Source organism: Haemaphysalis longicornis, unplaced genomic scaffold (genome assembly GCF_048455015.1).
Source record: "Haemaphysalis longicornis isolate Haplotype H1 unplaced genomic scaffold, Haemaphysalis longicornis Haplotype H1 scaffold_3, whole genome shotgun sequence".
In the NCBI taxonomy this organism is placed as follows: domain Eukaryota; kingdom Metazoa; phylum Arthropoda; class Arachnida; order Ixodida; family Ixodidae; genus Haemaphysalis; species Haemaphysalis longicornis.
In genome coordinates, this window is record NW_027526335.1 from 67,727,411 (window position 1) to 67,754,604 (window position 27,194).

At 46.0% G+C, this 27,194-nt stretch overlaps 1 protein-coding gene across 2 annotated transcripts in view; it reads left to right on the forward strand.

Annotated features, from left to right (window-relative positions):
• Positions 1-27,194, forward strand: part of LOC144174579 (spartin-like) — a 34,966-nt gene that overhangs the window by 4,601 nt on the left and 3,171 nt on the right. Inside the window, exons 4-11 of one of the 2 annotated variants that reach the window (XM_077703352.1) lie at positions 1,626-1,820; positions 7,041-7,235; positions 10,261-10,410; positions 13,782-13,872; positions 15,193-15,343; positions 18,991-19,075; positions 19,177-19,268; positions 25,687-25,806. In XM_077703352.1, coding sequence (XP_077559478.1) covers positions 1,626-1,820; positions 7,041-7,235; positions 10,261-10,410; positions 13,782-13,872; positions 15,193-15,343; positions 18,991-19,075; positions 19,177-19,268; positions 25,687-25,806 — 1,079 coding nt within the window. Of the gene's footprint in view, positions 1-1,625; positions 1,821-7,040; positions 7,236-10,260; positions 10,411-13,781; positions 13,873-15,192; positions 15,344-15,691; positions 15,978-18,990; positions 19,076-19,176; positions 19,269-25,686; positions 25,807-27,194 lie in introns of those variants that run through there. The other variant, XM_077703351.1, reaches the window with a different exon arrangement.

Genomic DNA, 27,194 nt, shown 5'->3' on the forward strand with positions numbered 1-27,194 from the left:
TTTGTCACAAGGGGTTGCGGCAAGACTGTACCTTCCAGCAACCTCCAGCGCTCTTGTCATGGTCTAAACTTGCATCAACAAGTTGGTGCTGAACATTGCACCCTCCCACTGCTCTCATTTGACTATTGCAGAATGTTAGAATGGGGGTCCTCAGGGTAGCCATACAAATTATGGGCTAGATCTGCTCGTTCGGCATTACATAAGAAGCATTCAGGTCGGTAAGCTCCTGGCTAGATCAATGATACTTTATAGGGATCATAGAATGTATTAGTCTGGAGCTGCCTCCAAGTGACTTGCTGAATTTTGCTGAGTGATCTGTCGGGTTGAGAATATTTAAGTCTCTCAAGGCAATGGTGCACGGCCAGCTCATGATACGCTTTCATGCAATCTAAGGCAGAAGTCACCTGTTGACTGGATGACAAAAAAAAACTCGTGTTAAACAAAACGAGGTCCAGAGTAACTGTAAAGTAAAATATTTTTCGCATCTAGTTATAATTATTCTTTTGGAACCGGTTTGCAAACCGGTTCAGGCTTGCAAACCGGTTCGTGAACCAGTTCGATGTGTAATTTAGTTTATTTATTTATTTAGTTGAACTGGAACTTGGCCGGAACAAAATTATTTCACCCGAACCCGAACCGTAACTGAACCAGTATTTTTTTCGGTTCGACTCAATGGAATAATTATAATTCAAAACGTTCTGAGCTTACTTAACTGTATAGCCAGTGCGCAGTACCAAGGCTAGATCCAGAGGGGGATTCTCCCATTCCCTGATCCCCTTTGCAGTTTTGCAAACTGTGAAGGTGCTGTTGATTGCATGAGTACCCCGTCTCCGCATATGTGAGGTGCCTTTAGATGTTTTCCAGAATTAGTCTCCGGTTATTATTTAAAATTTTGCTGGCAAAAGCATCCGCTATCGCCTGCATCATGTTTTTAAAACAAGGGAGCATTGGTGGTAATATCATCCAGAAAGAGGACCATATTTTATGCCACTGGCAATGTTAGCCGATCAATAATGGCAAACTTGCTCTGCCACACAGTGGGCCGTACGCAGGAACTTACACCCCCCCCCCCCCCTTCAACACCCCCCTTCCCCCCCAGAAGTATGTTGACACCCCCCCAAAATACATTCCGCGACCATGAGCACCTTGCCTTGGGATTTATACATGCCTCCCTCCCCCCAAAAACCCACCTAGGGGGATTTCGACACCACTTCAAAACTGAAATTCTGGATAAACCCCTGGCCATACGTGCTGCAGAATGGTTGAGATGCAATCCAGTATTCCTCTTCAACCTGTATTGTTATGGAACTCACTGTCCGAGGAAAGCTTTTGGACAATTACGGACTGGTGAATCAAGCATACCATATATGTAATGTATGCTTGTCATTGATACAAAGTATGATTCATCCTATTAACTACATTGGTTCCTAAAATAGGGATAAAAAATGGTGCAGTGTTCGTCATTCTGCCAACACTATAAGAAAGTTTTTTTTACTGAAAGATTGACTTGCCTTTCGCGTAGTGTATTGAAGGGTGGTAGTAGCGCTGCGCCACTGCATAATGGGAATGCTATTCTGCTTCTGTTAGTATTCTTAAGAGCAGTGTTTGTATGCTTGTCTGCACAGGGGCCTCAGTGGGAGTCTTGCTCCCCTCGGACCTGCCGTATGACATGCACCAGCTTTTCGAGTCTCTCATGGAGGAGCTGACTGCCATGAAAATCGAAACCATCACAGAGTCGAGCTGCGTATGCATGGAGCCTGCTGCAATCAGAGTGAAGCGCTCTGCATTCGGCCAGAAGGTCTCCGACAGCCTCGTGATAGGTGTGTGTTGTGATGCAATGCTGATGACCCAAAACTATGGTGTGTCGCCAATTCACTGAAAAGAAAAGAGTCTGAGTGCTTCCCATTTGCCGAACTATCCGGTGGCTGCGGTTATCTTGAGCAGCCACCAATGGAAGTGCTTTAGAAGGGAACGCCTGTCGCATTTTTATGAGGCTTACTCTTTCATGACTCATGGGCATAAAAACTATCGTGCTCTAATACGAAAATGTTTGCAGTTTCGTGAAAATATTCCCGGTGGTTTAAAATATTATTTTAGAAATATATCACTTTTGAGCTGAAATAAAAATAAAACTAGCTTGCTGGGCAGCAAGTGCCACCTAGTGTAAACTAGCTAAACTAAACTGTTTCTTTATTTTTTATTTTATTACAGAAGTGATAATTTCTGAAGTAAGCAAACTAGGCTGTTAGGAACACTTTCATGGATCCATAAAACCTTTCCTATTGGTGCGCGATGGTCATAAATTAGCACATCCCGTAGGAATGGTATCATGCAAGTCCCCCTTAATAGGGCTACTAGTCTGATGCTCTGCTGCAGCCTTTTTATCCAGTTTCGTGTTGTTTGAGTGCATAAGTTATGCAGGGGGATTAGCAGGGTAGCTGTCGCAAGTTGTGGTGCATCTGCAGAATGAATCTGCCACTGATAAACAGTGATGATAGGAGTTTGTCTTCGATGCCCAGCTTTTGTCAATAGCAGTGAAGAGAGCAAGTCAGAGCTTCGAACTGGAAACAAGGCAATCTATGTATAATACAGTAGGGCAAAGTGGAAGCTGTGTGCAAATCAACAGAGTAAAACAAAAATCGAGTGTGTTTGTCTGTTATATTAGTAAGCATACGAAGAAATGAAAGAATAAATAACTGAACGACGCTACACATCTCTGAATATAAAACCTAAAATGACTCTACACTGTTCCCAACTGACGAGAACCAAGCAGAATGCAAGAGTCTGGGCAACTGCTACTTAGAGCAAAAATTGCAGAAGTCCTTGGTAGTCAGCCAGAACCAGAGGTCAGCGACTGTCCCGAAGCTTGTGGTGTCTCTTCCGATGTAGGGTACCCAAAGAGAGGAACGTTAACAGACCATTGCCACCTCGATCTCGGGGATAAGCAGTAAAGTTTGGAGCGTTGCCTCGATGAGGTCGAATGGAGTGCCCTTTAAGACCGAAACTGACTTGTACAGCGAGAGCGATAACCAGACTAACTGCGTGACCTGCTGAGTTTATAGAGTTACTTTTTCTTCTCAAGGCCACTTGAAGCAACCAGCAGACTGGCTCTGTTTTATGGAACCTTGGTGCGGCAAGCATCTAGGAGACACCAGTTGTATAAACAGGGAGAGATGCGTTGGTGCACTAAGCTTTTTCTTTGCTCGGGTGCTGGAGGGAATAGAAGTGATGTTTTTTGCTTCCTTTTGCTGTCCCCTGCCCTTGGCATGTTGAGAAAGGGTACACATTTTTGGTCACACAGCGGAACTGCACGGACATGATGCTTTCCTAACTTGGCTTATTTGTCCACATTCATTTCGTTTTGTGTTCGCATGTCAGCAGCATCCACTTGCACACCTCATGTGGCAGTGCTGAAGGCATGCTATGTCGGAGACACGCATGGAAAGCTGCTGAAGTTAGCGGTGAGGTTGGGTATATGTAATGGAGAACAATGCCTTACTTAGGACACTCAAAAGAATCCACAAATCAAGCTCTGACTGCCAAACGGAAGTATTTGTTGCTAGATGTCGTGCTTGAAAACACCGGAAGCTGCTGCCTACTGCGGGTGTTTGGTGAACAAAAGGATTGTTGAAAAGAAAACATTGTGCAGCCTGAATGCTGCAGCTTTGTTGGTGTATCTGTTTGTTGCCTTGCCCTTGCAAGTGGTTTCACGAAAAGCTTCAGTCTTTCTGCGTAGTTGTACTGCCAAAGATTAAGAAAGTCCCCCCCCCCGATTTTTGTAAAGCAATTGTTACAAGTGCAGTGAGTGTTGAATGCATCTTTGTTTTATTTATTTCAAGCATATTTTTTTAACTTTTTTTTTACTGCACTTTGACATAGCCACCTTCGTTACTATTTGACATGTGGTAATGAGGTTGCAGAAAAATGACTTATTATGGAAATATACCGTATTTACTCGCATAATCCTCGCACTTTTTTTTCGGAAAAATCAATGCTAAGTTAGGGGTGCGAGAATTATGCGGGGAAAAAAAAATCCGGTGCACAGTGTTGCCAATCTGCCTCCTGCCAATCCCGCTAAATGTAGCGGTCGTTTTTTGTATATGTAAGCTCAGTGTTGCCAACAGCAGCTTTTTTTTTTATTATTATTTACACCGTAAGCAGTCTCTCGTCGATCAGCGATCATGAAATTGCCGCCTTTGCTTTCTGGCGCGCGCCCTATCTCGTAGTCGTCATGTGCGTCCCCTACCCCTGCAGTAACGCACATTGAAGTCGGTGACGCCGAAGTGCCTGCCTGCGGCGCGGTTGCCGTGTTCGATCGCGTACTCTATCGCTTTCAATTTGAAAGCGGCACCAAGCACACAACAAAGAGATCAAAAAGTTCTCAAAATGGCAGCGAGCTATCCACCGTTGACGCGAGTGACGGTACCACGACGACGACACGACAGCGGGCTGCGCGAACGCCGTCTAGTTGCGCGCACGCGAAACCGGCTCAAGGACAGTGTGAGCAGCGTGTTAGGGCGCCTGTTTAACAGGCGCCCTAACACGCTGCTAGGGTTGTTAGGGTGCCTGGATGGCCTTGGATACACAGCGCTCTCCGCCGAACGGAGAGGCGGCGGGGGAGGGCGCGCGTTCTCCTGGAGAGCGCGTGCACCATGCGGGTTTCGCGAGCAGGCAACTTTCGCCGCTGCAAAGTTGGGGGTGCGAGGATTATGCGAGGAACCAAAAAATCCAAGTTTTGGTGGCTCACATTAGGGGTGCGAGGATTACGCGAGTGCGAGGATTACGCGAGTAAATACGGTAAATGATAAATTTGGAAGATTTATGCACCAAAGTTTTATGCGTCTGGGCTATGAAGCATGCCGTAGCGGAGGGCTACGGATTGATTTTGACCGCCTAGGAATCTTTAACGTGAGCCAATATCCTAATAAGTAGGCGTTCTAATTTGTCACCTTCATCGGTAAGACGGCCACTGCGGCCAGGTTGAACCTGCATCCTTGGAGTCAGCAGCCTTAGCCACTGAGCAGCAGTGGTAGGCTTAAATTACTTATTGACATTGCACAAAATTCTTATCGCCATTTAGTTAGCTAGTTTATAGTTTTTTTTTTCTTTTGTTGTGGTTACCTACTTTTGTCTGATTCGCCCTTTGAGCTGTAGAGTGGTTCGTTTTCGGGGGTAAAAATTGGGTGCTATTTTTCGAACTGATATTCGGGGAGAAATCCGGTGTTTTTGTGAAACAATTCTGAAATTCGGGTTGTTTTGAGTTCCATTGATAGGTGTACTAAGTTTATTTTAATACACTAAGTTTATTTTATAGGTTATCACAAGCTTCTTAACTCTAACATGTCAAAATTGGTGTTTATTTCAAGCTGGTAATTGGAGGTACTTCAGGGTTCTCTTCAAAGTGCTCTTTAAAATGTGGCAATTGTATGGAAATGAATAAGTAATGACAGTAGATTGCATCGATAACTTCTAGCAAAGGAAACATCTTATTCACAAAAAGCTGGTCATCGATTGTTCCCTCATTCTTGTTTACTGAAATAATTGTGATCTCCTTGCGCAACTTGTCGGCCTTCATTCAAGGCCTGTCTGATCGCTGAACGTACCTCAACTGGGAGAAGGTTCTCTCGACAGCACAGCTTCCATTAGTTAGGCACAACAATGTCAGGGTAGTATTTGCCGGCCTGGGGTTGCGGGTGCTAGAGTCGTTCCAATACTCAATGAGTTCGGAAGGTGTGTTTGTGCGCTTGCTTCCAGCAGGTACTGGTTGAGAACAGCGGAACGTCAGACCACAGTTGCGCAGATCGCTCCTTTGAAAAGGTCCATTCGGGGTGAATTCGGGTTTAGCTCGAATTTCCCGAAACATGTTCGGGGTGTAAGAATCTGGTAAAATCTGGTTTTACCCAACAACGCATATGTAATCTTTGGCAAATATGTGTAGTCTGTTCTAATAAAAAAAAAATTTTGTTTGGCGAATTCCCAGAAAGTTGTGCTGCAACGTGAAGCGCATCCCCTGTGGCCACCGCACTTTTTATCAACCACATGTCAACATCCTTTCTCACTTGTTACCTGGGCAATGAGCCTGGAGCTTCCCAGCCATGTTTTTTGCAGGGCTTCACATTTTGCCACCACAATATTTTGGACAGCTGACCTAATGATTCTGGCCACTGCTAAATTAGAGCACACTGTTCCTTCTATTCACGTGTAGCTCATAATGTTTTCCAAGCACTCCATATCCTTTGTTCCTTTGTCCCCATATCTCACATATTGCAGAAGTTATTGTTCTGGCCGAGCCACTATACTACGGGAAACAGGTGTTTTCTACCAAAAAAGCAGCTGCTGATCAAACATTCATTTTCCCCAATAGTAGAATAGGTTGTTTTCTTTTATTTCTATTTATTTTAACTCATTTTTTTTTTCTTCCATTTTATTTATGTCAGTTGACTGTATGCTAGCTAAGAACAGCGGTCTGCTGAAAAAAAAAAAAGTCATTTCCTTATATTTGTGCCCGTGCATCTTTTGCTGCTGCCTCCTCAAATGTTGGAGAAGGAGCTGAGAGTAAAAACTAGGAAAACAAAAAAGTTGCTTTATGAAATGATTCCAGTGAGGTAACAGGGCTAATATTGAAGAAACCTCTTGGCGAACTATACTACACAATGCAATCAAGTCGCACAGCTTTCTCCAGCCACTATAACCAGTACAGCGAAGCAAAGTATGCCGCAGTGGTGTTGGTGAACTTAAAATGGGCTGAAAAATTCCTCGAAATAAAGTAGAGTTCGGATTACTGCGTTAAATGTGTATAAGCATGGTGCAACCTGCATCCCTTCCTGGAGAGTGCTGCTTGCTGGGCCAGTTGGTTCGTATTGTAGGCTGGGAAAAACCGGTGAAAAAAGACGCAAACTCAAAAAAGACAACACCCAGTGTGTATGTTGTCTCTTCTCTTTTTCGTGTTTGCTTATTTTTTTCTTAGGCTCCAGTTTGGGTGAACATACATGTATCCGTACCGCACTGCACAAACAAGTTGTTGTTGTCCCTGTGTGCAGGCTCGGAGGCCCTGTCCAAAGGTCTGACGAAGGGTGCCCAGGCGACGAGCGAGGCGCTGAAGATGGGCACAGCGAGGCTAAAGCAGTACCTTCGGCCGGACCCGGAGCCCATCAAGGTGGACCCCCGAGTCAAGCAGGGGTTGGAGATCCTGCGCACCGTCACGGGATCCGTGCGCAACGTCAGCGAGTACGTCGGTGAGTCGGTTGGTCCCCTCAGTGGAGCAGGCACATGGTCTCATGGTCGAGGAGCAAACCGCGACACACTACTGTGGTGAAAACTTCTAATTTCGCCGCTGTATCCGGGCATGGAAACCCGGCAGACAATTACATATTGCATTGGGTACTGGAGCCAGTGTGGGACCAACATTCAGTTCATTGTGCATTCTTTTGATCAAAGAAGTGTAACCAACAAAGCAACTAATTTCATTCAAATCAGCTCAGTGGCTGCTGAAACCAGATGTGATTTCATTTTTAAAAATATGTCGAAGCAGCTGTATTACAACAAAAGGAAAATTGTAGCACACAGACTTTCAAGACATCTTTCTGCAGCAGTGGTACACAAGAGTACGGTAATGCACTGCACTTGATCGGCTGTATATATAACCAGTGAAATTTGTGCAGAAAACTTTTGTTCTTGTTGCTCAGGAGTTTGTTTGCAAGCAAGTTTTGTAAGCGTTTTAATATATGGGCTCTTTAAGGAGTGTACAAGTGTAGGTCAAATAGTGCATGAAATCTCGCAGGTATGCTGCTCCACAAAGCTGCAAACATTGTGCAGTAATTGTGCTCGTACATACCTGGTCAGTTGAGATCAGAAATTACAGGCAACATCATGCTTTAATGTTTGACTTGTGAGGTGTTCAAGCAGAAATTAATTGCTGGGCCCATCCATCTCTGTTACTCAGTTCTAGTGCATGGTTCATAACCACTCACCCATTTCTCCCAACTTCGCATTCAATCTTTACCATATTCACACGATTGTAGGTCGACCCCTTTTTTTCAAATTTGACAATCCAATGTTGGGGGGTCGACTTAGAATCGAAATCGAACTGCATATGTATCCGCTAGTAACGGAAAGAGAAACAAGAAATCGGGGGTGCTACGAGGTGGGGACAGCTTTGCACCCTCGTTCCCATGGTTATGGTCTAAAGTGTGAACCGCATGGGGCGTCTTCTGCTTGCGAAAACGCAGCACGCACGACACAGCCGCGCTGACGCTGCTGCGAATACCACCCGTAAGCTGTGCGCTACGCAATCGGGGGCGGCAACATGGCGGCGTCATCAGCCGCGAAGAGGTGCGCGTAGCTCCAGCGACCGCTTCTAACCGCTCTTTAAGATATCACTGAAGGCACAAACGTTTGTGCAGGAAAGGAGCTGATAATGTGGTTGAAAACGACACTATAAAGCATCATCCGCGCCGCTAGGGAAAGCGCCATTTAAATATCCGCCACTGTGGTAAGCCTAAACATCTCCGGCGGCGCCAGCTGGCTGTCCTGAGCGCTTTCAAACTGCCGCCATGAAGAGCACACCTCCCCATTGCGGCAAGTCGTCAGGCTTTTCCCACTGCCGTGCTCGTCACACGTCATAAAAGTAGTAGAAGCTTCCGCGCGCGCGGAGTCGCCGTAGCGGGCGGGAAAAAATCGCCTGCGCAACGCCGACGCGCACGAATCGCGTGCAAAAACGCATCAAGAAGCGTTTTATTCGTCTCTAATAAACAAAATGAGTATTAGCGAATCCCTTGATTAAATGCGCGGCGCTAACGTAGCCACAATCATACCACATTGTTCAGTACACTTCCGAACGCGATGGTGGGAGGTTAGTCGCTCAAAAGTAATCACGCGCAGCCGCTTTCGTCAGCCACCATGTTGCTTGTTTTGGTATCGCGCGGCAGTGGCCGCTGCTCATTGCTTCAGTTGTTGTAATCTCGCAGCGAATGTGTTCTTCCTGCTCAACCCACAGCGCATGGTTGTTCCGGGTGCTTATACAAAAGCTTTTCTTTTTTTAATAATGTACCGCGCATACCGCGAGCGCATGGCTCTTGTGGGAGGATCAATCATAATGGTAGAACCGCCGTGTGGGTTGACGGAAGCGCTTCTCTTTGTGATACGATTTTCTAGGCGGCACTAGCTTTTTTTTTTTTTTTTTTTGTGAGAGAGAGAGAGAGAGAGATGAAATTTTGGGGGTCGACCTACTTCGAGTCGACTTACAATCGTGTAAATACGGTAACTGCCACAGTCTGTGTGTGATGGGCTAAGCAATGAAGTAGCTGTCTAATCAAATAAAAAAAATGACAGAGTTGCTATTGAAACCCCTGCTGCAATGCTAGTGACCTCATAACGGCAATGGAATTCCTGCTAGATGAAGCCAACAAAGTAAGTCATGCTGGTTATGCGCAGCTGGGTTTTATGCCCTACTGTTTTGCGTAGGGACAAAATCAGAGGGAAAGGGAGAGCTGTAATTGTTTGTCTAAACAAACAATGCATTTTTCATAAAATATAAGCTGGCAAAGCTACAAGAAGTGTGATCTTTTAGCCGAAATGAAAAGGTATCCAGCATTTAGTGTCTCTGTAACGACCTTTCTTTCTGCAAGCTACTGAACTTATTTTAACACGGAAGTGTTGTATTCCCGGATACACCAAGATTTCAATGACGTCACATCTGTCACGGGAATTACTCCAGCACAACGAACACATGAGAAACGCCAAAAAAAGTTTCATTGAAGTGGATGGTGCTGCTGTTTAGGAGAGGTGAAGCGAAGTAGTGCATCATGATGCTAACAAGCGCTGACAGTTGGCGTAAGCTGCGTCATAGCGACGCCGACGGGCGTATGGTGCGAACGCCGACTGATTTGATGCGAAGAGAAACGCCAGCGGGTAGGGGAACACGTTTGCGCGTGCACGGTTGAGCTACAAATTCTGCCTTTCGCGATCCACAAGCTGAGCTCGTTGCAACACAACCGTCTGCCGTATATGCCACGGAGCAGGACTGAAGCGACGCGCTAGCAGGACGTCGCTCGCCAGGCACAGCGACAAGACAGCCACCATCCTGCAAATCATGCTCCTTTCGCTGCAGATTTCGCTGCACATTTCACTTTCGTGCTTTACCGATTCCTATGACAGAGGAACCAACCACAGTTTTTGGCATACATTTAGCTTGGTGCCTTGTGTTTAACTGTCTACCGTGCTTTTAAATCAAGCTGTGTGTGTATGTGTGGTGTACTGCAGCCACCAAGGTGGGTGACCTGACGGTGACGGTGGCACAGCTGGTGGCCATGAATGTGTCGTGCGACTCCTGCATCGCTGGCCTGCCTCCGCCCGCTGAGAGCTCGAGCAAAATGCAGGATGCCATTGTCATCGCCAAGGGCGGCCTGCAAGGCAAGTGACCGGGGGCAAAAATAGGCCTCCTCGTTATAAAGAGACCCTGAAGTGGGTTGCAAACCTTGTTTCCCAATTACTGTATCAACTTAATGTGAAAAGTTACCTCTTCAGTTTTTTTTTCCCAGCCCGTGTACACTTTATCTCCCCCCCACTTCCTTAACTCTTTCGCTACCGCGCCTATCAAAATCGATCAATTTGATCGATACTTTTGGGAGCGCCTTTTCATAGCGTTCCAGGCGTTTCTCGAACAAGTAAAGCTTTTCGGAGTTAGATCAGAAAATGGCCTTTCAAAATCAGTTTTGTTTTCATTTTTGCAACGGAAACGTGATTTTTGACACGCTTTTGAAGCACCTGGTTGTGGAAAAGGGGCGTGGTCATCGCGCCTCAAGGCTACCAACGAAGAATGCGTGCAACTCGTAATTACTCTGCACCAGCGCTTGTTTTTTGCTATCAGGGCGTGAATGGGGAACTAGCAAACGATTTTCAATCGTCAGGTTCACGCTCTGACAGTAATAATCCCAGAAATCGGCTGAAAATGTCAAGCAGTGCCTGGTTGCAAAGCTACTTTATGATTTTAGGCAGTTTTATTGCCTTTGCGCAAGTTGTCCTAAGTACTCTGGTAGTTCTACTTACCCCAGGACCATTCCCAAACAGTTTACAACAGTTTCGGTTTCGTTTCTGCATCGCGAAATTCATATTTAGCGCAACTACGCAGTTACCCAACTTCAAGGCTAACTGCCATGGCGCCTGAAGCGTCCGCGACTGATCCTCGAACAAAGCACGTTGCTCCTCATTTCCCCCCACCCTAACCCGATTTCTGCGATAAGAACTTCAGATGCAAGTCAAAAGGTCACACCCAGTCGCCAGATATCTGTTCCGCCGAGGACAGCGCTTCAAACCGGCCTTACACTGCCAGCTGTTCGCCTTCCAGTTTCGTTTTCATGCGAGGGTATATCCGGGTGTCTAATGTTGCTGCTTAGTTGAACTGTCTATTCGGACGGAGTCTCTGATAAGTTTTTGTACTGTTTCATTTGAAAAATGTTAGGTGGCGCTGCAATAGAGGAGGCTCGTTGTGCTGATCTTTTTTAGCGCGCGACTGCTACTCGGCCAAAGATCGCAGGGGACGATTCTAGCTCATCGTACCTCATTTTTGCGAGCAAGGCTACAATTGCGAGTAAGAAGATGATAATAAAGCTCAGCTTTATGTTTTGAGAGATAACTGACCGTGAACGACAACAAACATCAGCCACGGCGTTCCGTTTTCAACTTCATGCATGTTTTTTTCTGCATCGCGTGCTTGTCCCAAATATTGTGCTCGCTGTAAATGCAAAGTCAGCCATTGGCAAGATGTTTTTACGTTATGTGGGGGCAAATTGGTGCCTCTGATAACGTCAAACCGCCAGATTTATTCCAAGGAACCACCCAAAATTGCACAGTTTGAATTAGAGGTTGGGCTTCACCGCATGACACGAGCACCGTGCGTGCTAACATTTTTTTTTTATATCTGAAAAACTGTTCCGCGCAAGTCGACATTTTTTTTAGGGTGTGTTTTTGAAATGTTTCCCTGCAAAATGTATATTCTAATTTTTTTCTACTACCGGTGGTTTGATATACACAACTCCTTTTTTATCATTTTTTTCGACAACTTGACAAAACTTTTGATTTTGATATTTTTTTTCACAACTATGATATATGAAAACCTTTAAAAAACTGATGTTATTGGAAAGGCCGTTAAATAATCTGCATTTTGTGCTCCTGCAATTAGTGCCTAAATAATTTTTTAGCAGAAAAAAAAAAATGTTTTCTTGGACCCCCCAAAATTGGTCAATTTTCTGCGGTAGCGAAAGAGTTAAAGGAGACCACTTGGAGTACTACTTCCCTCAAACCGCACTCTCCTATGGCCTGGTTTGGTCGGCTGTGATGACACACTGATGGCCTAATCTAGCGGATTGAGAGTGCACGTGACTTACATGAACTGTGCATGAACAAAGGAAAAATTAGTGTGGAGGAAAATTTGACATTCGCCTGAAGTGCAGTCATTCGGCTTCAGAGGAAAGCTGGACTGGGATGAATTTTTCTTTTGCTGCAGTTTCTGAGAAAGCTGTAGAGCTTTCCTTTTTTAACCATACGGCTGCATTCCAGGTGGATGTCAAATTTTTCCTTTGCGGAAACTTACTCCACTTTGGGGATTTCCCCTAAATCTGGTTGATAAAAGAATCGACATCAACTTTTAATCTAGGGGAAAAATTGAAATTTTTGAGACTGGGGTAGCGTTGAACCACATTAGAAATTGTGTGACATTATTGTGGTAGCTTGTGAGGCAACAGCGATCAGTGCATGATCTCTCTCTCTCTCTCTCTCTCTCTCTCTCTCTCTCTCTCTCTCTCTCAAATAAGCTAAGGCTTCAAGTTTTCTGCTTAGTAAGTAGTTAGGAGAGTTAAACGAAGGCACTAAGGTTAAGTGTCCCTGAAAAACTTGCAGAGCTGTTTGCTTGTCGTTGTTACGTATTGTCATGCATTTTCACTGTTCCTAATGACCTGTGCTGCTGTGAACACGCAAGTGCAAACAGTTTTTTTTTTTTTTTTTCCATAAAAATGTTTGAAATTGGTACATTTCGTCTACTTCTTTACTGACCACCTTGAATCTTCGTAGCACTTTTCTTTCCCAGAACGTCCAGTTATCTGCACGGGTATGCCAGTATAAAAGAAAATAGTGTGTTCAGAGGAAATTTTAAAGGCACGCGATTATTGTAAAATGGCCTGAGCAAAGTTGCAAACACCTTGTGGTGTGTTGGTACGATACCAATCTGAACTAACTTTGAACGTCTACAATAATGTGCCTTGCAGTTGTGATTTAAACTTGATTCACACATTTTGCATTGCGCCGTTATGGGATAGCAATTTTTACTCGGCACTTTTATTACTTGGAATCTGGTGCTCACACGGGCTTGAGCTTATTCCAGAGCCTGGGCCTGATTCTATGGCAAGGGCTGCGTAAAGCTTAAGATTCATGCTAAAATATATTAGAAGTAAATCTGGTGCTGTGTTCAGGCGAGCCAACCAGTGTGGCAGCTTGGGAATGCTGGGAAGTGTTCCACTCTCACTTGTCTTGGCATACGAAAAAGTGCGAAAGGTGTGACTGCAAAAACAGTAACTAATTTCATGGCAAAAAGATTGAAGTTTTTTATCGATATAAAAGTACTTTTATAAAAACACTTGTCCATCTGGAATTTTTTAAACGCCTTGTGCTGCACGCACAAGACAAAGAATTGTATATTTTGTTGCTCGTGTCTGTCTTTGTTTGTGTGTGTGTAGTTGTGCTTTTTGCCTTTTTGTAACACTGTTGCTTTTTCTCACATCTTTGATTAGGTTTGGCCAATGTGTACGTGGGCCTGGAGAATGCATCCAGAATTCTTGCCAGCAGCCTTGTTGACGAAACAGTACAAGTGGTGGGCCACAAGTAAGACGTTGCTTCAGCTGCGTAACAACAGTTTCTGGCATGAAATGCTTTTAGTGGTGCAGAACCAGCCTTGAGAACTTAGGCACGCGAATGCGTTTATCCATACTTAAGGGCCGATAAGGTGAAAATACACAGTTTTCTGTGCAAGTTTTGCTCTTCGTATTTTCTTTAATTTTTAGATTCTTTTATTTATTTGATGTCCAACAGGCACATAAAGCTCCAGTTTTACCATATGTTTAGGTACATGTCAAGCGAATTTCATGGTCAGATATTCCGTCGTAGTTTGTATATAAACTTAATTTTGCTGTCAAATATCCCTTGAGGAAAAGCTGCAGTTTTACCATATGTTTAGGTAGATATCCACTGAATTTCGTTGTCATATACAGAGGAACCCCATTTGTACGTTTTTCACCGGACCAGGAAAACGAAACTTGACAACCAGGAAAACGCAGCAGTGAGGAAACCTTTAAAAATGAACTAAAACAGTGCAGCTTGGACTTACAACCATGTATTTCTACAACTTTGGCTTTCAAACCTTAAACTCGATGATGTAGGACTGCATCTTTTTGCGATCGCCGAAAAACGCCACGCGTGGCAATGCAAAGTCCCTAGCGATGTCGACTCTCTTCTGCGCTGGCTTCTTGTCTACTTCGTTTAGTACGCCAAGCTTTTCCTAAAGGAAAGCGTCTCCCGTTTTCATGACACCATCAAGGCACAACAAAGCCTGCGGTTGCAAGTTCAACAGTGTTCTTAAAGCTTGAAGCACAGAATGACGACGAGAGCGTGTGCAATTCTTGCAGTGGTTCTTTGTGGCAAACAGGCACTTCCGGCATTTCGAAGGGAAACTTCCGTTGTAAGCGCAGCAATGATGGTGAGAGCAGAGAGTAGCATAGGGCCATCTAGTGGTGACGAATCACACCCATGTGCGGCTTCATGCAGTCAGTTCTGTAGCCAAGTCTGGCCAAGGCTCGTCAAACGTCAAAATGGCGGTCCGCGCATGTTGCCCAGTTGCCCATGCGTAAGGAGTGTCAGATTACGATGAATGATCCGGAAACGCACTGTGAGCCATGATGTAACAGTGAGGATTTTAATACATGGGACTCTATGCGAGCTGAGCCACGACTAGGCAAAAACAACATAGCAGCTGGGAAAACGCAGCACTGAGGAACTTAAGAGCGGGGTTCTACTGTATATCCCCTAAGCACACGAAGCTGCATTTTCGTAGGTACCAACTTTTCTTGTGACACCCTAATTAATTTCATTAGTGTAGCTTCACATCCCCGTGGGAAATCCTCACTGCCTTGTTTTTCTTCTCCCCAGGTACGGGACGGATGCCGCTCAAGTGGTGGACAATGCCATGAACTCGGTCACCAATGTCACCGCGGCCACCGCTGCTGTCCGAGGTTTAGGCCTGAAAGGGATCGCAAAGCGCACCGCTAAACAGACGGGAAAAGCGATCCTTCAGGAATATGTGAGCAGTCTTGAGGCACATGGGAACCTTCAAGAGAGTGCAGCAATTAGAAGCAACCTTGAGATGCAGAAATCTTGAGCACTACTCGCAGCAACTCATCCAACTAGGCCACAGTTGAAAGGAAAGAAATGCCAATTGTAAGGGAACATAAGATTACGCCTTTTTAGATAACGTCTAGCTTCGAACGGCTGTGTCATAACGCTTTTAATCACATTTTTTAGATTAGGGTTAGATAAAGTGCCAGCATATAAGTAGTTTGCTGCGTAATTATCGCTATGTTCCTGCCTTGTGTCATTTTCAAGTGCCTCTTAGTCATACAACTGTTGTTGCTTCACCTCTGCTCTTCAGCTGAAACAGAGGGCGGCAAGGCAAGATGAAGACTCCTCGGAAGACGATAACTAAAAGGATCATTAACCGCTCTATTTACAAGAGCACGGTCACGGTGTACAGGTGTTTTTGTACAGAACCTAACATGCTTCACGTGTGAAGTGCTACCGGTGTATCATACAAGACAAGCGAAAAATGTATTTTCGAAGCGAACTTGACGACGTTCGAAATTTTATGGATGTATATTTTTTTGAATAAATGTGTGCGTGTGTCTGCTTGCTGGACATTACCACATACATGACTGCTACTCTGAAGCCCTGTCTCAGTAGCAAGAACTGACGTGTGTACTTGCAACCACTTCCTAGTTTGCAGTGCAGGAAAAGTTTTCTACCATGTTGTTGTGCACTTTAAGGTGCTGACATATTATCCTGTCTTGATGCCATCCTAGAAAATGTTAACCAAGTTCTTCCTACAATAGATATAGGCTTGCCGTAGTAAGGTACGTACCACTGTGTATGAGGTTTGTGTTTTGTGAACAAGTGGAACTAATCTCTTCATACAATGCCATCTTGCGCTTGGCTGCTGCATCCTCATGGTGGAGTAGAATGTAAGATAGGAGGCGAAAAGGACCTGCTGTGGGTAGGAGGAGCGAGGGTAGAAAAGCTTTCATTTCCTCGGCTTTCCCCATTGGCTTGCGAAATGTGCAGGTCTTGTTTAAAAGCAGGTGGGTGTGTTTTTTTTTTTTTTTTTTTTTTTTTTAAATTAAGGTCTGAGGTGGTTTGTTGCTGGTTAGAATTAGGGGAACAATAATTGCAATATTGTGTGTTGCCAAAGAGGAACCTGTAAAGCCGGAAAGTTTTGGGTAATGGGGTTTTTCAAATTCTTTGATCCTTATTTCCTGCGTTCCTAAAAAGTGACATTCATCTACAATCAGCATAGAGTGCACTTATTAAAAGCAACACACATTTCAGGAAATTTTAAACTGAAGAACATGCAATTTTTGCAATGTCAATGCATGTTAAGTTCTTTTTGAATCAATCTATTTCCAGTCTTTTCTTGAAAATATCGGTGGTGAAGATTAGTAGCACACAATTACTATGGTTACACTGTGAGGCAGAGGCGAATGAACTGCTCATTGGTGGCCCTCCTTGATTTAGCAGTCCTGGACGGTTCTATGAAACTCTATGCTATTATGAATCTCCCCTCTACTTGAGCCTCTAGCTGAGGAGTTCTTGAAATCGGTTTTTGCATATAAGGGCATTGAGGTTTTATTCCACCCAGCCGAGTCGAGGGAACACATGGAGTGGAGGACAGGCCCGGAATACAACCATACGAGTCTGAGGACTGCCTTCGAACCAATGGCCCCAAAAATAGGGTGCTGGATTGCGTTCCGGGTAGTCTGCAGATTATTCATGACTAATAATCGAGGAGGCCTAATAGTGTTTGGTGAAATGTATTCGGTAGCCACCAGAGCACTTAATTTACACGTGTGAGCTAGAAAGTTTGCTTGAGCACGCGTTCATCATTGCTCGCGAGAGGCGCAGAACGCGGTTACAGTGAACTTGGTTCTGTAACGCTGTCCCCGGGTGCAAGACGAGAATGATCTAGAGATGTGTCGCTCAGAAGCGAGATGAATTTTTTGAGCCAGTCTTTTTTAAAGAGCGAGTGAGCCGTGGCTCAGTAAAAGTGAGTGACGGTTTTTTGGGAGCGAGGGAGCCTATCTTCTCGTCTGCTCAGTGATCGGTGTCGAACCAGATCGGACTGAGTGAACGTGGCTCAGTAAAAGTGAGTGACGGTTTTTTGGGAGCGAGGGAGCCTATCTTCTCGTCTGCTCAGTGATCAGTGTCGAACCAGATCGGACTGAGTGAACCACAGCAGAGCCAACTGAGCCAAAGATCCAGATCGCCATATGATCCGGGTTTTCGGTGAGAGTCTTGCACCATCTATTATCAGTTTGAGAAAGTAATTGCCCTGCCTCTAGTGCCTACCCTTGTTCCTGTCGCATGAGCATACAGTCCGAGTCAGGAGTGAACCGGATCTTTTGAGCCGCTCTTTGAAAGCAGCAGTTTCAGCTCTCGGCTTTCGGCCACAGCAGAGCCACTGAGTGAACTGAGCCGCTGAGCCAACTGAGCCAAAGATCCGGATCGCTGACCAAGCCGGTTCTTCGGGGTGAGTTTGTGCCATCTATTATCGGTGCGAAAAAACAACTGCGCTGCCTCCAGCGCCTTCCCTTGCTCCTGTCACGTGAGCAGGCAGTCGAGTCAGAAGTGAGCCGGAACTTTTGAGCCAAACTTTTTTTAAGCAGCGGTTCTTTGGGAGAGCCGCTCTTCGCGAAGCCGGATCTTCTAAGCTGCTCTTTGGGAGCGGTGGTTCTCGGCTCACAGCGGTTCTTTGGGAGAGCCACTCCAGATGAATTGTGTTGGCTTGTTCTGGTAAAACCAGTAGAGGCATATCAGCTGACTCAGCTGGGTCTTGTGTGAAAGTTTTGTGTCATCTATTATCGGTGTGAAAAAGCGGAAACGTATCACTTTGGATAAACTGAGCAAAGCATAAACCAAAGCATAAACCTGTTCATAAACCAAAATTAAATTCTTGGATCCTGTTTTCCAGAATACTTGTTCCTCACCTCACAGTTCACTACTAGTAGAAAGCATGTTTGTAACACACAAAAACTTTTTAATGACGATGAAGCCAATTCTTTTCTGTACAAATAAACCGGGTGCTTTAACAAAAGAAAAGTTCCCATAACAAGGAAGAGTTCTCCTTCTTAAATTAAGCATCATTTACTATATTCAGAATAAATGAACCGCTGATACGTTCAAATGAGCCGGTTCACGTCAGTGAACTGAGCCCTTCTGAGCCGCTCAAGGGAGCCGTTTTGCCCATCTCTAGAATGATCATCTTGCTTGAATACTTTCTTTTTTTTTCGCTGACAACAAGGACACGAAACATCTTCGCCGCAAAAGGTCGCATAGAGGAAACGCGCGTCTTGTTTGATAACTTTTGCCCCGCTTGCCCGTCGTTATCGGCATCACGCAAAATGGCGTTGCCCATGTGGGCCGTTTTAGAGTGAACGGGTAACCACACAATAAGATCGTTGCGTTGCGCCAGTCTATTAACCTTAGTTTTCTTAATGTTGTAACGCCAGTTTAGATTGCAGATTGGAAATGGTAAGTCACTTGTAAGTTTCTGCAGCCAAGCGTTCTGATGGCAACAGGTTATCTCGGTAACATGCTGGCGCCGTACCGGTTAACCTTCCCTGCCGAGGTCATTTTGCGTCGAACTTTCTAAACTGTCCGAAATCTCTCCCGCTCTTACAGGCTAAGTACTTGGCGCAAGTCATCGTCGTCGGAGCTCAAGTTGTTGCGAGAGCGTTCGCGCGGGCCCTGCAGCAGGAATACGCAGGTTGGGTGCCGATGTCGTGCACGCTGCTCCATTCACGCCTGCTCGCTTTGGCCGTCGTGGACGTGTTTGAACAACTCTGTTGTCATCTTGGTTGCATGCAGCGAGCCAGGCTGCCGCTCGTCAAGCTGGCGCTGGGAGGGGCGACACTACCCAGAGAGCAGCGGCGAGTGCCAAGCTGGGAATGAGCGTACAAGTACGTATCCAGGCAAATCATCGCGCAGTGCTTGTAGCCGACCTGGCCCCCTTGCATCGAAGTATATGTTCTAGCTCTTTGTAAAGTTGTGCGTCGCACCGGCGTACTTGATGTAGTAAACTACCGCACTGTCGTTGCTTGAGTTTACGTCACTCGGTCCGGGAGCTCACTACGGCACCCCTTGGTACGCTTTACTCCAAGCGTAAAAATTTAAGCATCAAATGGGCCTTTGTAGTGTATTTTGTGTGCACTTAATCATGTTTAAATAGGGTCTACCATCGATCAGCGAATGTGTGCTTACAATACATTGCTGTGAATGACCACGGTAATAAACAAGCTTGAGAATTTCATCTTTAACATGTTACAAATAAATCGCGCACCGTGTTATAAGAGCGCGGATACGTTCATGTAAGAATGCGCTATAATGAAAAGTTTAGAGGTAAAAACACCGTCTGTGAATGCCATGCCTAACAACTTCATTTCGTTGTGTAAAAAAGTGCAGGAGGAAGTCAGGAGGCGGTGTGTACACCCACCCAATTTTTTACCAATATCACGGGAGCTTCGACCGTTCGGTCGATCAGCGCCGTGTGATGGAGTGATACGGCTAACTCGGCGAGAGTAGCCGCATGCGCACTGAGCAAAGGCCACTGCTGTCGTCGTCTGCTAGGCTGTTCCTATAGCAGAGGACCGCCCCCAATATTTGTTATTCGCTTATCACACTGCCTAGCCATACTCGAAATTTTTCTTCAAGACCAGTTTCTTGGTGCCGACGGAAAACAGTAATCAGCGTTGCTGAACGAACCTTGCGCTGAATGAACCTTGCATTCACAAACGCTGATAACTGTTTTCAGTTGGCGCAACGTGCCTGGTCTTGAAGAAAATTTCGAGTATGACAGGCAGTGTGATAAGCGAATAACAAAAATCGGGGGTGGCCCTCTACTCTTGGAACAGCCTAGCAGACGACGACAGCAGCCGCCTTTGCTTAGTGCGCATGCGTCTACTCTCGCCGAGTTTGCCGTATCACTCCATCCTGCGGCGCTGATCGACCAAACGGTCGACGCTCCCGTGATATTGGTAAAAAATTGGGCAGGTGTACATATGGGAAGAAAACGGAGTGGTAACGCGGAGCCGTATTCTCTCAAGGCGCCAGACCTTTTCTGACAAGGTTGAATTCTCACGTGGTGTCACGTGATTGACTGCATATGCAAAAACTTAGCGGATTAGAGTCAGTCACAGGCAACAGTTCGAATTCGACACAGCTGGGAAAGTTTCAATGCTGCAGAGAATACAGGTATTTTGCTCGGACCTCAGTGCCCTTGAAAGCGATGAAACTGCAATTGGTAGACACCAACCAAATTACTTTGACAGCCTCAGGGAAAATTTTTTACAGAAACGGGGTGTGTGTGCGTTGTTCGTAGATATCATTCTGATTTCTGCATAGCCGTCAAAACAGGTTAAATGGAAACAAACACACTGGTGCAAAAGCCGTTGAAACGTCTGAGGCTACTTCTCAAAGCACAAGCTTGGATTAGAACACAAATCGTGTAGCAGTTGATATATCCGAATTCAGTAAATATTTCCCAATATGCATATACAATAAAAATAGGTGTGACCATTCAGACACTTTTCGTAGCTAAGTTTGAGTGAATCAGATACAAATAAGTGCGAGGAAGGTTCTGTGCATGAACTACTCGTATTTGTGTGAAGCACAGGCAATCTACCTCAAGTCCAGTTGCTGACGATACACAACAGCAGCCTTTTTGCAGCTAGCAGAAGACCAGTGTATACATGTTTGTATAGCTACTGATGTATGATTTCATTATAGATTTGCAACTTTGTATCAAAAGACACTGTCTGTGTGCCAGGTTCTAAGCTGGTAAATTTGGGCTAGGATTAATTTTGCTAAAGAAAAATAAATGGACTTGGGCTGGCCATGTAGTTAGGTGAAATAAAATCCGGTGGATACCAAGAGGTGGGCCTAGAAGAAGGAGATGACCAATAACTCGATGGAGAGACGAAATAAGGAAAATCGGAGGCAAAGAATGGACTTGAGCAGCGCAAGACAGGAGCGGTTGGACGTTGATGGGAGAGGCCTTTGTACTGCAGTGGACCTAGTACACTGTTGATGATGATGTTGAAATTGTGCTACTCCCCATCCAAGCCCTGCTGTGGCTGGCTGCTTAGTTTTTTTACATTAAATGGACCGACATCCCCTTTTTGTGGAGTGTATGCCCTCCAGCTCATATGAAAGCCAGCATTTTATATGTTGGGCTAACCGCAAGGTTTATGACTAAATAGGCGGAAATAATTTTAATTCCGCAGCAATCTTTCTGAAGCCTGAGCATGTCACTACCATTCATGTACAAACAACTCTGTTGGTTTCGAGGAGTGATTTAAAAACTGCGTAAAGGAATAGGAAAGAGTGAATTTTAATATTGATTTAGCTGAGGATAAGCTTTTAAATACGTCTTTTCATCTGACATACAGTTAAAATATGTTGGCCATGGTGGCTGGGCCCTTTGAAACGGGCTGTTGCTGCTCAAAGCGGAACAAAGCCAAAGAAACAAAACATTAAAAAAGGAAAAAGGTCACTCCTTGTGTAGCTCCACAGAGCAGCGCCGCTGTAGTCTCTCTTACAGTCTTCGCCCTAGTGCACAGCTTCGCCACCGAAGTTCCAGTTGCCTCTTCGTAACCTCAATGACCTTCGCTTCTATGCCGCTGCCAATCCGGAAACTTGGGGCAGTGGGCAGCGACATCGTGCAGGCAAGGGGTGATATGTTGGGGCACCCGACGATCAGTGCTCTAGAGCCTCGTCGCACTCCCCACGGAGGGCACAGGAAGTCCGTAGCTCGCTTGTGAACCGTGTCCTCCACACCCATGTGCGCAGCACGCCTCCTTGAGCCTCAGCCAACAAGCCACTGCCCCATGAGTTGTTGTGAAGGCACTCTCAGCAGATCTCCCTTTTCTCTTTCACATACATTGACAGTGCCGACTTTCGCTTCACTGACTCGTACCCGTCCGCTGCCTCCACCTGCTGTACGCAGAGTCGTCAGGCTTGGGCAGTCAGGCACTTGTCCGTCTCTACAAGCAAAAAGGCTGGCAGGCCATACCTGCGGCAAAGTGCAGCCGACCGCTTCATCCACCTTGTGGCACAACTGGTGTAGATGACATGCACCAAGGTCTTGCGTCTGGGAGGCGGAGCAGTCTGTTCTCGTAGTGGCTCTTTGCCACTGCCTCCTGTGCCACGAAACTCGACCAACCTAGTTCCTTTTGAATGCTCTCCAGTGGGATCTGCTTTCCCACCCCGAGGGCCAGCCCGCCAGCATCCCTCTGGCACCTTTCGAGGAATTCTCTTCCACCCGTAGAGAGATGCCGGACTGCGTTGGCATAGGCAAGCCCAGTCACTGCCACCATTCTCCATAAGGCCCTCACCACCTCATAGCGGTTGAAAGACCAAAGCGACTGGTGGCCCAGTATGCCCCTGCTCCTATAGTTCATCTCACAAGCTAGCTGCAGCACTGTGGAGGCTACATTGTTATCAATAGTGCGCCCACTCAGGGCGCCTAATCCGCCGTGAAGGGGGTCCTGAAAGGACACTCCCTTCTCCCCTCTCGGCAAGTGGCACCGCACAGCCCCGGCGCCTTTTGTCGCTTCCTTCGCGGTGAGTTAGGCGCCCTGAGGGGGACAACAATGTAGCCTCCACAGTGCTGCAGCTAGCTTGTGAGATGAACTATAGTTACCTTCACCCTTACTGCCTTTTCATGAGCAGCCATGTAGTCGCATCCGGTGGTGAACTCGCGCCCAGGTGCTTAACTGTGTTCGTCTGTTTGATGGTGCCCCCCTGAAGATTCCAGGACGCCTCTGGCTGTTCGACACCCCATGCCATGACCATGGACTTTGTCTGGTTAAATTGCAACCCTACTGGGTCATCTCCATGTGTGAAGCAGGTTGTTTTGTGGATGAGGAGGGTTAAGTGTAACTGGCGGAGAAGAAGCAAGGCGGTTGACGTCAGACAAGGACAACGTATATTTACGGGACAGATAAATAACAACATACATAAAGGGATGTTAGACTAATGTAGTCCAATGAGTTAGTCCAAAGAGTGTCCTAAAAACAAAGTTCTTTAAGTTTGCGCTCATGTGGGGGTCCCTGTCGATGCCGGTGCTGCGGCTGATGAACGACACATCTAATTCGGCGCGGGTGCTCCATGGCCGGTCTCAGTTTAAAGTTGCCTCGTCGTCAACAGGGAAGATGCGACTCGGAGTGGAGTTTCCCCGAACGTTTGCATCCGGCAGGTCGCTCCCCGAACTGCGCTCCTCCCACTCTCCGTGCCACCACCGTCTTCTTCCTCTTCCCTTCCAAATGATGACACGGCCCTTGCCCATGCACTCGCAAGTATTGGAAGAAGGCTGTGGTGAGGACACCGCAGAGATGGCGTCGGCAGTCTACAGGGCCAGGAGAGAAACGTGGCTCGGCTCTGACTCTCCCGGTCGATCGCGCCCAGCAGAGTACTCGCCGAGGTCCGCGTTCTGCCTGCTTCCCGCTTGCCACCTCGCTTCCACTTCCCCCTCTTTCTCCTCCTTCTTCCCCGCGTGATCCTCGTCTCACTTCTAAGTGCTGTGACAAGTGCCGCCTCACACCATGCTACAGATCTCCAGGAGCTTCTGCAACTCCTCTGGGGTGTCCGCAAACAGGGCGAAATCATCAGCATACACCAACGGAGGGATGGTACACCGGACTTGTTGACCCTTCCTTCGGTGCTCCAGCAAGAAACCAATCCCCGATGCCTCCAAGAACTCTGTCACACCTGCCACATACACATGAACAGTGGTGACATAGGGCAACCCTGCTGAAGTTTCCCTGTCGAACTGGCACCGGTGCTGTGGTATGTTCCTGCCACTCCACGTCGGCTGGCATCTCCGCATACAGGGCCTGCATTAGCTCACAGTTTGCATCACCAAGACCCAGTTCACGCAAGATGGACCAGAGAATGCCCCAGTCGACACAGAGATGTTTAGAAAAGCCACGTACAGTGGTCTCCTTGTCTAGTGGGTGATCTCAAACTGGTTGCCACGCGGTTCACTGTCATGGTTTCCAGCATTCATAAGGCTGGTAAATCTAAAGAAAAATCCAGGGCCATCTCCACTACCATGAAACCTGGGGAGGGTTGGAGCACGCAGTGTTAAGTGTATTCTTCGCACCTTGCCGTTTTTATTCATGGAGATGAAACCATTGGGGGGTAGAGGTATACAGCTGTAAAAGTCTCGTGTCTTTCAAGCACAAAGCATTCTAGCTCGAGGCATTGGAAAAGGCGTGTCCCGGTGTGTTCTTGTAAGTGCTTTTGCCAGTGGAGATGAAACGTTCCAGCGCGAGGCGTTGGAAAACGAGTGTCCTGGTGTTTTAGTACCGTGACTACATGAAACGACGACAGGAGACGCTGACAGCCCGAGCCCCAAAGGGGCTCAACACTTCAAATTCCGCTTTCCAACGTTCTACGGCCATATCAGGGAAACCGTTAACCGTTTTGGTTCAAGTGATGCCCTTTTATTTGGGATAGAGAGCGTATACTCCACAGAAATTGGTTGTCTGTCCCTTTAAGGGTGACTTTTTCTTTTTACAATACCCTTACCTGAAGTGGATTTATAAGCGCTTAGCACCTCCAAAACGATCATCATAAAGGTCACTTTATTTCAAAATTGTGTGCTATACCATTCACAGTAGAACTTGCAGCAACGAAAGTTTGAGATGGGGTGTACTCCACCCTTTTCAAGATACCACGCATCATTCCGACCTGCCCCAGTCGTTATTAACTGATCGCCACCTCCTCTTCCCTCCTTCCCCTTCCCCAGCTGCGGCCCCAATCTCAGTAAAAGTTGTTCAATTCAATTCAGTTCTGCTGCTCCATGCTCTCAAGTAAAAAGTTCTTGCTAGGTTTCGCTACCACTAGAGCAGCCAAACAGAAGACGTCTGCACTTAACAGCACTACTTTTCGATCCCTGAAGCAAACACGCTTATTGTGGTGGCTGCTATGCCTGGTGTTAGTTGAGTGGACCTGTCACAATGCTTGGAAGACATTTGTTCACTCCGCCCACCATGAGTAGACTTTTGAATGCATGGAGACTGTTGAAAGAACAGTCCGTTCTCAATGTGTACTTAATCGAGTCTCTGCGGTAGTGTCAGAGAACCCCTGAGAACTGGCTGCCCAGTATTGGTCCATAAAGCCTCAGTTTTTATTGGTGTGTGTGTCACCCTTTGCTATTGCATTACCCAGTGTGAATCGCACGACCTTAGCAACACCGCTGAACGCTCCAAGGTACTTCTTTTCTGAATTCACTGCGAACTTGCTCTTGAATAGGAAGGAAGATGACCATTAAACTGTGCCGCAACATCATCGCACAATGTGTTATCTCCATTACAGGAGGCGATGCAAATCCTGAATATTGACAGGCTCGACCCTGAGCTGCTGGAGAAGAACTACAAGCACTTGTTTGAAGTAAATGACAAGTCTAAAGGCGGCTCTTTTTACTTACAATCCAAGGTAGGTATTGCTGAAATGTTTTGGTCTTCTTAGTTGTGCCATTTTCTTGACATTAGGGAAAAAAAAAGGTTAAGCTGGCATTTGAGTGAACTTAATATGCAGCTCAATAGCGGGGATTCATTTTACACATGTGAACGATGAACTGTGTCATGCACATTCCTGCTGTGTTCATTAGGAGTGAGGTTGCATAGTTGAGCACCGCACTTAGCCATCCATAAAAGTGAGAACTGCAGTGGGGAGGGCTTAGCTGTCACCTATCTCTAAAGCTAAAGCCATGTTGAATCAATGTACGCTGTCTGCAAATTTTCAACACTGTATGAGCAATGTGTTAATCCACTCTACTATCGTCACACATAATGCAGACAATTTCTAAACCTAGCCCGTGCCAAGAATACTGCTCTGGTGCCTGCTTTTTCTACTTAAATTTTGCATCAGGTGTGCAGGTTGAGCCTGTTTCATAACTCATCCCTGCCGTAAAACATGCTTTGAAAAGGTATGCACGCGTGGCTTTCAATTCGGCTGTTGGAGCAGCTGGAACTTATGTGGCTCTTCTGGAAGAAAACTGGAAAAGGTTCTGCCCTGTAGCTATGAACAAGCATTTTGCTCTGCAGTGTAGACCGCTTATAACGTATGTCATGGGAGCCATGGAAATCCGCACTATAAACAAAACTTACGCCTATCCAATCACATCGCAACCTACGTCTTGAGTAATTCTTTGTTTATCATCGCTCAAACGCACAGCCCTTAAAGGAGCCATGAAGAGAAAATACAACTTCATTTAATTTGAAAGAACTAGGATTCAGTATCTCACTCAGCTCCATTATAGCCACAAAAGATGTTTTTTTAACAAAAAAAAAGCAGGAATTATTTAAAAACTTTCAAATTTTGCGCCACAGTAACGTGGTATGAGCAAGAATGATGTCATACGGGCCAACAATAAAACATAATTTTCGGTGCGTTAACTGCACGTTAGCATTCAAGTGATGTGGTCAAATGGAACTAGAGGCCCCATTACAGACGTCCAGTCATGTGTCGTCGCGACAGGTGAGTTAGGCGGCCGCCAATCATACAAACAAGGTTTTGTGACGTCATAGAAAAGTTGCGGGAAATAGGCTAGGGGGTCGCGACTGCTTCACACATTTTCTTTAATATCTCCGCTATTTGTTCGAAGATTGCGATGGTATTAGTATCATTGTTATCGGGACTAAGCAGTCTTTCTAATAAACCTAACTTGTATTTTGTCTTCATGGCTTCTTTAAAGACAGAGGCACAATTCCTCTTTTTTTTTTTTTCTTCGCATCAGCTGCTGCTGCAGGATCTTATAAACAGCGCATGCGGCTTAAAAACTTTCTTTGTGCTTGTGGTTTGAGGGAGCACGGCTGCATTTG